This window comes from Zalophus californianus, chromosome X, assembly GCF_009762305.2.
Source record: "Zalophus californianus isolate mZalCal1 chromosome X, mZalCal1.pri.v2, whole genome shotgun sequence".
NCBI lineage: Eukaryota > Metazoa > Chordata > Mammalia > Carnivora > Otariidae > Zalophus > Zalophus californianus.
This window is the reverse complement of record NC_045612.1, coordinates 103,292,768-103,305,077: the sequence shown is the minus strand read 5'-3', so window position 1 is coordinate 103,305,077 and position 12,310 is coordinate 103,292,768. Positions and strand designations below refer to the sequence as shown.

At 44.5% G+C, this 12,310-nt stretch overlaps 1 protein-coding gene across 8 annotated transcripts in view; it reads left to right on the top strand.

The window, feature by feature from the left end:
• Positions 1-2,925: 2,925 nt before the first annotated feature.
• The window catches only part of GK (glycerol kinase), a 75,275-nt gene continuing 65,890 nt past the window's right edge, over positions 2,926-12,310 (top strand). For 3 of the 8 annotated variants that reach the window (XM_027607812.2, XM_027607811.2, XM_027607813.2), the window contains exon 1: positions 2,929-3,154. In XM_027607812.2, coding sequence (XP_027463613.1) covers positions 3,077-3,154 — 78 coding nt within the window. In that variant the 5' untranslated portion in view covers positions 2,929-3,076. Of the gene's footprint in view, positions 3,155-12,310 lie in introns of all 8 variants that reach the window. The other 5 variants (XM_027607817.2, XM_027607810.2, XM_027607815.2 and 2 more) reach the window with 4 other exon arrangements.

Genomic DNA, 12,310 nt, shown 5'->3' with positions numbered 1-12,310 from the left:
GGATTTGCAACGAGGCGGACAGAACGAGAGGCTATTTTGCTAAGCGAAATAAGTCGGTCAGAGAAAGACAATTATCATACGATCTCACTCATATGTGGAATTTAAGAAACAAAACAGGATCATATGGAAAGAGGAAAAAAACAAAACAAGACGAAATCAGAGAGGGAGACAAATGGTAAGAGACTCTTAATCATAGGAAACAAACTGAGGGTTGCTGGAGGGAAGGGGGGGTAGGGGCATGGGGATAAGTGGGTGATGGCAATTAAGGAGGGCAGGTGATATAATGAGCACTGGGTATTATATGAGATGGATGAATCACTGACCCCTACCTCTGAAACAAATAATATATTATATATTAATTAATTGAATTTAAATTTAAAATATTACATTTCTGGGGGAGATTGAAACTGAAATTAAATTAGGTACTAAGTTCCAGTTTGGGAACTCGGCCTAAGTAACACCATTTTGGGCCTGTGGTTTTCTTTTTAAAAAGAGAAAAAGAATTATATTTCATAACACACAGTGTGGATGTTAGATTCTAGTTCTGATTGAGAGTTGTTTCCCTATAAAACTGGGCTGGATCCTAAATTCTGGTATCCTCAAATATCTGGCTGTGACTCTACAACTAAGGTTTCCAATTTTCTTTCCTTCTTTTGACTTGGCATCAGTCAGAACTAAAATTGCTGTTTTGGGGATGCCTGGTGGCTCAGTCGCTTAAGCGTCTGCCTTCAGCTCATGATCTCTGGGTCCTGGGATCCAGCCCTGCATCGGGCTCCCTGCTCGGCGGGGAGTCTGCTTCTCCCTCTGCCTCTCCCCACCATGTGCCTTCTCTGTCTCTGTCAAATAAATAAATAAAATCTTTTTTAAAAAATTGCCGTTTTTCCTGAAGCCCTGCACACTGAAGCTAGACAACTTAAACTTCAGAGAAATCGCCACAACAGTCCATGTCTAGACAATCTTCGTGCCTTTTGCTGTATGGGCCACTCAGAAAGATCACCAGAGATATTCAGACTGCAAACCAGGAAAATTTATCGGATTACCACTGCCTGCTCGCACTCCCTCTGAAGATGCTATGAGCCTGACATCTAGCAATCTCAGTGGCCGCACTCAGGACCACACTGGGTTTATAATTTGCTTCAACCAATAACATTTGTTGACTTTGTTTTTCTTTTGTTTCCGTAGAGATGCCTCTTTTTAATTACCTGATTGCTTGCACAATATGGGCCTAATTTTGGGAACCCTGTTGCAAGACCATCTCCTGAAATGAGACACAACTGTTTTAACTGAATTGACCTATTTTCAAAAGACTAGTTCCTGAGATATGGAGCAGACCTCTTAAGATCCAGAACAGAACATTAAAACTCCGGTTAGCAGGGAATAATATTGATCTCTGATATTTAAAAAAAAAATCTTGATCAAAGGGGGGATTGTATAAAATTTCTGGACATAAATTCTCATTTTGAAGCTCCCATTTTTTCTTCCCAACTCATGAACTCTTGAGCTAGGCTAGGAGCAGCAATTGTTTTAGAAACAGTTGGTCATAAAGTTTAAACAGAGGAACTGGCATTCAGATCCTACGCGGCCAATCAAGTGAATTAATACATACCAGAGACAGGTTTGTTTGATGGCACCAATAAAATAATAAGATAATAATCAGAAGTGGCTCCACTGGTTAGCACCAAAGAAGCAGTTTTTTTCACTTCTTTATCTAAATAATGTAATCACCCCTTCCTTCTTGCTCATAAAAACCCCTTGCTTTCCCTACATGACCAATACCCTTTTCTGATTTCTCCAGAATCTGTGCACCTGAATTGCAATTCTGAGACCCCAAATAAAGGCCTCTGTTCTTTTTTAGTTTTGCCTCCTTTACTCAGTTGATAAAATGATATGCAATACAATAAGACAATGCAGAATGCATAGCATGGAAGGAGAAATTGTTTTGGAAATACTTTTCAATAATGTAAATATGCATAAAATATACTTATGTATAAATATATATTAAATATAAATGTATGCGCGCGCGCACACACACACCCACACCTGGAGTTGTCAACTATTTCTCACTGGGTCTTGATTCAAAGTTTGAAAAGCCCCTGAAACATAGGACTCAAAAGGATCCTGGCAAGGTAAATTCAAGGTCAAATGAGAGAGCCCCTTTCCTCTCCCTTTGCAATGTAGAGCAGTTAATGGAGGGAGAGGAAATTGCGTGGAAGGGAGGGGACACCCGAGTGAGGTCAAGCGAGGAGGAAGGGTGCATCAGGACAGGGAGGTGCCGGATGCCTAATTGTCAACTGAGGAACCCGGGAAGCTTGATTCTGCACTCTTCCCTTAAATGCTAAACCGAAAGAACTTCCGCGTTCCTCGTCCCTGAAAAGCATACAAAGATGGGGATTCGCCGTGCTCCCAGATGTCACACTACATTGGGCCAGTTCCCGCACGGGGAATTATTCAGGGCAAGGAGAGGGGAGGTGGGCGGGGCGTGGGAAGCGCGGGAAGGCCTGACCAGGTCAGTCTTAAGAGCGATTCACAGCCCACCAGAGGAACCAGCAGTTCTGGACTCTGGGACCCATTCGCGGGAGGAAGCCCCAGGGCGCGGGTTGGGAGTTGTGCCCTTTTCACCGGCCAGCAGCGCTCCCAGCCAAAGGATAGCACCCGCCTCCGCCCCCGGCCCAGCAGCTGGATGGCTCGGCCGCCGGGTCGCAGGAGCCCACGTGACCTAGCTGCGCGGGCCACCGCCTCCGCCGCGCCCAGGCCCCGCCCCCGTGACGTCTCACCGCCCTCTGATTGTCGGAACGTTCCGCCTCTTTCCGCGTTCGCTAATTGGCTGGCCCGGCAGGCAGCGCCCCCCCCCCGCCACGCCCCCGGAGTCGTGGGGAACGCGTTTGGGGGCGGGGCCTGGGTCGGAGGGGCGGGGTGAGAAGGTTCCGCGCGGGTAAAGGGGCTGCCTGGAGCGCGGTCCGAGCGTTCTGCCCTCGCACGCTGTCTCGCCTTACCTGCTCGCCGCCTGCCCCTCCCCCGCCCGCCGCCGTCACCCGGGAAACGGGCCGCGATAGCCCGCTGACCCGAAGCTGGTTTCATGGCAGCCGCGAAGAAAGCAGTTTTGGGGCCATTGGTGGGGGCAGTGGACCAGGGCACCAGCTCAACGCGCTTTTTGGTGAGCCCAGGGTGACATTTGAGGAGGCGCTGAGCCGAGGCGGGAGCCCAGGGACCTCGGGGCTGGCTGTCGAGTCCCCATCCTGAGCCTTCTCCGACCCCGGGCCCCCGGTAGCTAGGCAAAGGGTGGAGGCCAAGGCCCCCAGAGCGGGACCTGCCACGCTGGAGCTGCCCTGCGTGGGCCTGGGGGACCTCGGCCTCTCGCGACCCCCGCGGCCGAGTTGAGCAGCCCCGGCCTTGGTGGTGGAGCCGGGTCACCTACTAATAGGGGACTCCACCCCCAAAGGGAGCTGGGACTCGCCGAGCATCCGTGCAGAGCGGCCCGCCTGCAGCCAGGGACAGGTGGCCACATTGACCGCTACTGCGGGCTTCCCCAGGAGCGTTTGGCCTGCGGGGCGCAGGACGTCCTTGGATGGGGCGAAAGCTGTGTCACGGCTTTGGTAGCCTAACACAGCGTCCTTTGGAGCAGTAAAACGAATATAGTATTGGCGTGATGATGCGTTGTCATCCTCTCCCACAGAAATTGCAGAAGGTGGAATGCCGGCGTGGTGGGGTGGGGGTGTGTGGGGGGGCGCTGAACACATTAGGAAAAAGTCACACTACACTGCTTTTACCAGCATCTTTACTTAATTTCGGAGACTCGAAAATTTCAGTTCTGGATACTTTGCGGGTTACAAACAGATGGTTTTCTCCGTGCTTCACAGCATAAAGTGACGGGAAAATTCTGTTTCTCTTTTTATTTACCATGGATGACAGCAGTTTTATCACAACGGAGTGCTATTTAAGGGACTCTGCTTATTAATATGTTTTGTGCAATTAGGAAACTTGCTCTTAAACTGATACACACCGAATTTAGTAAGATAATTTACAAGTAATTTAAATAAATGGTTAAGAACTCAAGCTTTCAGGGGACATTTGACTCACTTGACAGGTTGATGTAATTATTGAATGATTATTTAGCTCTGTCTTCAAATCATTTTTTCGTGCACTATTTATATATGTACATATATGTATACATTATATATAAAGTTTATACGTTTTTTTCCAAGTCCTGTTGAGCTGACCACTTGACTAAAACCTGCATTTGTGCCTTCATTTTGATACTTGTCTCTCTTGTATAAAGTGAAAAGCTTTCAGTCCAATTTTAGTTTGAATCTTCTTTAATGACTTACCCTGGTTTGAGCTGCCAAGCTGTAGTTCTACTGTCTCTTACATTGCTTATCTTTTGATCACCCAGGGCAGGTTTCACTTTGTCTTATTTTCATATAATTGTTTGTAAAGTAATCCTGAATCATAAGTAAGATAGTCTGTGTAACTGGATTTGATTAATATATAAAATACACAATCATCATTACCATCTCCCCAAATTAAGAAAGACCATTAAGACATGTGTGTTAACTGTGGGTTAACTTTTGAAATCCTATTCAAGAATTGCCCACACAAATGCCCGCAGGCTCCAGCCAGGTAGAAGTTGGAGAGCAGACTCAGGCCAAGGGGACAGCCTACAGTTGCCAAGCAGGAACACCAGCCCAGTGTTGCCAGATGTTCCAATTCCTTAAGAAAAGCTGATAGTCTAGAGTTTTCAGTGAAATCCTTCTATTCTTAAATGTTGGCAACTAGTTCATAAAGCACGGTGGGGGCCAAATTCAACATGGCGATTGTTCTCAAGTTTATATGGCTTTTGCCCTCTGTGAATATGGGTAAAGTATTTCATAACTTTGTAGGCTTCCTTTTTAGGAGCCAGCCTTACTGTGCTTGTCTTCCTTTTGACTCTTCACTCTTGCTGTCCATGTAGCCCGCAATCTTCTTTATCTACTGCAGGTTGTTCCTCAGATTCTTCTGCCCAAGAGGCATCTTTCTGCATTGGTAGGGGAAGAATTCATCAACTTCATGTTATCACACTCATTTGTTCAGTGTGTGACGTGAACAACACAAGCCCCCCCGAAGTTGGGTTCTCTTTACTGGGCTCTGTTATGGCATGATCCCATTGAGTAAGCTAAAGTGGCAAATTCAGAAGATTCCCATCCTGCTTATAGAATGATGCATAAAAGTTGATCGATTAAGTTTTCTGCTTTTTGAGAAACAACTATGAAAGCATGCCTCACAGGTACATAAAAGACTTAGAGATCATGTGTGAAGTCAAACAGAACTTAGGAACAGTTCAGCGAGGTGTTTTCTTCTTTGGTTATAAGGAAAGTGGTTGCTAAACCACTCCCTGCAAAATGCAGATAATAGATTTGCCGAATAAGTGCTTCAATCCCAAGGTGATTCCCAGGAATTGTTCCAGTCGTTTTGTTCCGTGTTATAATTATGACTCAAAACTCATTGCTTACCTTCTCAGGAAAGAATACGGGGATATGAACTGTCATAAGGAACCTTATAAAGTTAAAGGTGTTTGAATAATTTCCTGACCATTATTCATTAAATTTGCATACCTCATTCGACTTTTACAAGACCCATAACCTCTGCAAGCTTTCTTCTTCCTTTTTCAGCGCTAACAATGTTAGCTTTCTCCCATGATGGACACAAGATTTCTTTATTCATGCTCTTTCATCCGAGCGAATTGCCTCCTCCCCTGTTCCCCAGATCTGCTGCTTGAAATTCCAAATAATGCCTCAACTGCCATCTCCTAGCAGGTCTTCCTCAAACCTTTGGAATTTCCACCTCTTCCTATACTACTTTTCTTACACCTCTAGTCCTAGCTCTTATCACTGCTCTGTATTATAATTACATGCCTGTACTTTGGAGCAGAGACCTCTTTTGAAGTCTAGGTCTCTGTATTCCTTGAAACATCTTGGTCAACACAGCAAATGAATGCATGTTTTGTCTGCAGGGAGCTCTTGCTACATAGTTATCGAATAGATGTTTATTTCTCTTTAATAGGTTAACTGAATTTTGATTCCAGGTTGTTGTTTTTTTTTAACCTTGCTAAAAAATCTTAAAACTTCCTGACTTGGGTATGTTTGATTATTTAATTTCTTCTATTTTAGTAGTAGACCTGCCATTTTAGAACATGCTCATTTCTAGTTGTCAGAGTCCCCCCTGCACCCTATGCGTAGGCTTTGTGCCAAAGGAAAAATTTCATACTTGTCTGATAGGAAAGTGAACTGGGGTTGGCACATGATTACTCAGATTACAGAATAGGAACTTCTTGGAAAAAGAATCAGTGTAACAGGTTTTAAGGAGGGGCCATTTCTTTAGAAGACCAAAGTTTCACTTGAAACAGTCAACTTCCTTCTTTAATTTGGTAACTTTGTTTTTCCCCCATTAAGCTGGATGTTACAAAAAGCAAAGGCTTGGAATGTGTTGTGACTTGAAATGTGTTGGATGCAGCAGTTGAGGATTTTTTCCAGCATTATCTCATTTAATCCTCCTAACAACCGTGTTGTAGGTAGTATTATTAAGTTCCTTTCCCTAGGTGATTGGACTGTGCTGAAGATGGTGCCCAAGGTCACAGAGTAACCAGTGGAACTAGGATTCAAGGCCAGGTCTGTGACATTCGGAAGCTGGTCCTCCTAATTCCTGCCCTAGGCTTCCTGGCTGGGGAAGGCCACTTACCCACCTTTCAGGTGTCTGTTCTGATTACAATCACAGATGAATCTTCACCAAGAAAAACATATGCAAACATTGGTTTCGCAATATGTCAAAACAAAACATCGCCTTTGAATAAGTCTTGCTGGTTTTGATCATCTTGTGACTCAGATTCAATGGGTCCTGGGCAGGGCTCAGGTGTAGTCACCATGGATAATGGTTGCACAACCATTTTGTTCCAATAGCCAGCATCTCCAAAGCATGGCTCAAACTGTAGTTCTGTGCTTGCTGTGGCCGGAATCATTGTCTTGGCCCCAGTTGTTCCATCATACTTCGAGATCTCGTAAGGCTTAGGGACGGATTTCCGCTTTCCTTTTTTTTTTTTTTTTAAGATTTTTATTTATTTATTCATGAGAGACAGAGAGAGAGAGAGAGAGAGAGAGAGAGAGGCAGAGGGAGAAGCAGGCTCCCACTGAGCAGGGAGCCCGATGTGGGACTCAATCCCAGGACCCCGGGATCATGACCCGAGCCGAAGGCAGACGCCCAACCATCTGAGCCACCCAGGCGCCCCTCCGCTTTCCTTCTTTTATTTGACACATATTCATTAAGCACCCATGAGGGGCCGGGAACTAATGAACAGTAAATTTGGTAAAAACTAATCTGGCTCCTAGGCGGAATGAGGCCACTGTTGTGATCACTGCAGTTGTATTTCTTTTGTGTTTTCTTTTTTCCACTAGGTTGGCTTATTTTCTAGCCCATCACCTTACGCAAATGGCAAGAACACTTATCTCATCACAGGCTGCCACCCCCCTATACTACTAGTTCTCTTGTCTCCCATAAACATTGCATGTTAAGAGCTTTCAATTTTGAGCTCCGTAGAGGGCAGGACAGTATCTGGTTTTTCCTCCCCAAAGCCTAACACAGCACCTCGCATGTAGTGGGTGCTCATTACATGGTGACAGCCGAGCCCTTCACATGTGTTGACTAGAACTCTAGGATTGGAAGACTTAGGAAGGGTAAAATTTGTGGAGTCTTGGAAAAAGTCTAATTTGGGAACCATAGCTGTGTTAGATATAGTATATGCTTTTTAATATGGTTTCATTTTTTAAGAAAAATATGTCATTTGCCATGTTTTTCTTACTTTTGTAGCTTGTTGGAAGATGCCAATGTGCCTTTTGTGGTCAAGTTGTCAATGTGATATATTTGTAGCTAGTATTTTTATTTTAGGTCATTCAAATGTATGTAGTATCATAGAGTTCTAGAGAGGGAGTTTACATTCCTGAAAAATGTTTTGTCACATAGTGCAGCTGAGTGTGGTGTAAAAGCGTAGGCTAGTGGGGAAATCACGTGAGGAGGGAAATGAATGTGCATGTTTATGATGGGCTGGCTGAATTAGTCATAGGATGAGTGAGCAAGGATAAGTGAATTCATTTTGGAACCCCAAGGGACAGTTTCTTAGTCAGGACAGCATGTCGTTTCTTTACTGGTCTCCTTCTAAGACAAGGAAGGCCTGCATTGTTTCAGAAAGTCCTTCTTAAATAGTTTTTTATAAAGATAATTTTCCTTGCGTCTTTGCTTTTTAAGCCATCCCTCTCCCTAAAGCTGGAATTGAGTCATGAATTAGGCTTAGTGGTGACTAGAGAGCTGGTGACTATTCTACCACTTGAAGGTAATAGTAGTAGCAGCCCTAATAATAATAATAATAATAATAATAATAATAAGCATTAGTAGTAGCAGCAGCAGTAGTGATGACATTTTGGGGGGGTGTGCTGTGTACCTGCACTGCTAAATTCCTTTCCTACATTCACTTCTTTCTTCGGTTTTTTTTTTTTATTTTTAAGATTTTATTTCTTGAGAGAGAGCGCGCGCACGCATGCACACACACGTGTGCACACAGGAATAGGGGGAGGAGCAGAGGGGGAGGGAGAGGGAGGCAGAAAGAATCTGAAGCAGACTCCCCGTGAAACAGGGAGCCCGTTGCAATGGACTCCATCCCAGGACCCTCAGATCATGACTTGAGCTGAAAACAAGAGTCCAGCGCTTAACTGAGCCACCCAGGTGTCCCTTCAGTATCATTCAGAACTTCGATGGTCGCGATTCCCTTTTCTTTTAACCTCTCTTCAGTTTGTAATTGCCCTCCCCATAAAACGGTCTAGAACTGATAAGTGATTTGGGCTTAGAGATGAATATAGCACGGGTGGCTTTGAACCCTCACTACCACCAGTCAGTCATGCTGTCGGCTGGTGGTAGTAACAGCAGTAACGGGGGCGCCTGGGTGGCTCAGTCCTTAAGTGACTGCCTTCGGCTCAGGTCAGGATCCCAGGGTCCTGGGATCGAGCCCCGCATCGGGCTCCCTGCTCAGCGGGAAGCCTGCTTCCCCCTCTCCCACTGCCTGCCGCTCCCCCCCTGCTTGTGCTTTCTCTCTCCGTGTCAAACAAATAAATTAAAATCTTGAAAAACAAACAAAAAACCACAGCAGTAACAGTAATGAAAATAGTCATGGCAGCACCAGCAGTGGTCTCATCATTTGGATGCATACTGTGTGCCTGCCCTGTGTGAAATACTTTCCATAAATTCTTCCATTTAATCCTTTGACAGCTGGAAAAGTCAAGGTTCAGAAAAGTTAAAGTCAAACCGCTGATGTGAGCAGGACTGGAGCTTGACCCCGCACCCCCAGCTCTGTGTGCATCCCAGGCCAGTGCTCTTTGCCTCCGTGTTACACCAAGCGTGAAGTTCTCATCTGCCTCTCTGCCCAACACAAAATTCTGCAAACAGATCTCTCTCTCTCTTTAAAATTAAAATATAACCAACATATAACATAGCATAAGTTTAAGGTATACAAGGTGTTGTTTGATCCATATGTATTGTAATACAATGACTACAGTCGCATTAATACCTCTATCATGTCACAGAGTTATCATTTCTTTTTTGTGGTGGGAACAATTAAGATCTAGTCTCTTGGCAACTTTGAAGTTTATAATACAATGTTGTTGGCTCTAATCACTATGCTGTGTGTTAGATCTCCAGGACTTACCTATCTACTAGTTCCAGGTTTGTGACCTGAACAGATCTCCTTCTTTAAGCTGATGACCTACAACATAAGCAACTGCCCACTGGGCATCTCTACGTCTATGCCTGAATAACACCCCAAACAACACATTATCTAAAATGAACTCTGCGATCTCCTTAACCCCTTTGTGTGCCACAACGACTATTCCTACCCTATCCCTTGTCTTGTAAACACTGCCTCTGCCGGCCTGTCCCGTCATCCATTGAATGTCCCTCCTTTTCCTTTACTCCTCCCCCTTCAAGCCCTTGATGCATCTAATTGCTTATATCCTAAATTAAATCTCTCTCAGCAATGCACTTCAGCTTCTCACTGCTGCTCCCCCTCTGACTGCAGCCCTCAGCTTTCTCACCTGGACCCCCCCACACACGTGGTAGCTGCCCCCCGCCCCCGCCTCAGCCTCACCTCCCATCCCTTCCCAGGCCCACACGCACCCCCTTCCAGTCCACCTTAAGTCTTAGCCTAGAGCTTTCCTCTTTTGATAGCCCCTCTCTCTGACTCCCACGAGTCTGGGTGAGGTGTCCTTTCTCCTTTTATGTCCTAAAACTCCATATTTGCTGCCACTTAATGGAGGATGAAAAGATCGTAATTCATATTAGCATGGTTTTGTACTGGAAAAGCACGGAACTGGCATTCAGAAAACTTAAGAGTTTAGTCCTGTTTGTGAGTATTATCCAGTCTTCTGGAGCTCACTTTGGAATGTATGAGAGCATTACATTAGGGCCATGGGTTTCAGTTTGTGTAATCATTTGTTTTTTACCATAGGACTCCATTGTTAAGCTCTTTTCTGAAAGGGCCTAAATCTGGAAGCTAAAATCGATAAAATGTGAACTCTGAGGTATGGCGTGGCCCAGAGGCTCAGCTGGAGCTCCCTGTCCCTCCTTCCCAGCATCTGAAGGGTCCTGGAGATGCAAGGAGCACATTTTGAAAATGCTGGCCCACAGGATCTCAAAGATCTCTTCCAAGAAGCATAGACTCCTTGTGCCTTCAAATATGCCTTTTAATTAATTTTCTTAAAGAGAGCCTTCGATTCTGTGCTGTTGTGCATCTGAAGTTTTAACTGACTTTTACATTTGGTGAATTTCAAATCTGAAAAGGGAGAAAAAAGTGAGGAACCTCTGTGTAATTTTGAGGTCTTTCTCCTTTGCCACCTAATGAGTTTTAAACAATGAGCATGCTAGAACTTTTATAAAACTATATAGCCACCGCCATCTCTAGTTGACAGTGGCTTTTGAAATCTGCTGGAAAACATCAGACTACCATTCTCGCTACTGGGCACTGTGCTCTCATATAGAGTTCGTAACCCTCCAGGCAGAAAGTATTGTGGAAGCATCGTTAGCCTTCTCTGTACATTTGTCCATCTGCAGACAAATGGACAGCCATTAAGACTCTTCACAGGAACCTGGATGTACAAGAAAAACAGTACTGCAGAACTTCACTGTCCTGTACAATAGCTGCTAGCCACATGTGGCTATTGACCACTTTTGATGTGGTTAGTCCAAATTGAGATGGACCGTAACCATAAAATATATACCAGATTTCAAAGACTTACTTCGAAAGAAAGTAGCAGGTCTCATTGATAGTTTTTGCTGTTGATCACATGTCAGAATGATAATTTTTTTAGGTATATTGGCCTAAATAAAACATTAATAAAATTAATTTCACCTGCCTCTTTTCACTGTTTTTTTTTTTTATGAAAAAACTTAAAATTACATAAGTGGTTTGCATTATGTTGGACAGTGCTGCAGTAGGAAAGTTGATGATTCTAAAAATACCTAGAAAGTGTCCCATAAACTTGGAAGTGTTGCACAGGGTCAGCTCCTAAACCTCTAAAGGTGGTGTCTATATTCTGCACAGTTTCAGAACTCTGAAAAAGTAAGGAGGTCCAGGCTCCATCCTGTTACATCCAAATGCTGTGTGATCACCAGCATCATGGTCTAATAAGCCAAATGGAATTTACCAAACTTCTTCCCTTTTCTCTGCCTATTCCAAAGGCCTACAAATCCATTATTAGTATAAGGGTCCTGAAGTTAGCCTAGTAAAAACTACTAGATGATGGAACAGGGATCCTACTCCAGGTCTGCTATTGAGGTGTTTATAAATCCAGCCGACAAGGGACACCTTGTCTCTTAACTCAGAGTCCTTTGGGGATTTGTGAGTAGACCCTGGGAGCAGAAGTAGTATGGATAAAAATAATACAACTGTGGTTTCCTATTAGAGATTTTCTGTCACATAACCATTTCTCATTTGATTTGATAATTTTTCTCCCAAAAAGTATCTGGTAGACCATATTTCTTTCAGACATTCAACAAATATTTATTGTCAGCCCTATGCCAGGCACTATTCTAGGCCCTAGCGATAATTAAAAATAGGACAAATGGAGTGAACATCCTAGAGATATACCCCAATGCTAAGTTGTAAATTGGGGGAGGGCACCGGGGTCGCTCAGTCGTTAAGCGTCTGCCTTTGGCTCAGGTCATGGTCCCGGGGTCCTGGGATCGAGCCCCGCATCGGGCTCCCTGCTCTGCGGGGAGGGCCTGCTTCTCCTTCTGCCACTCC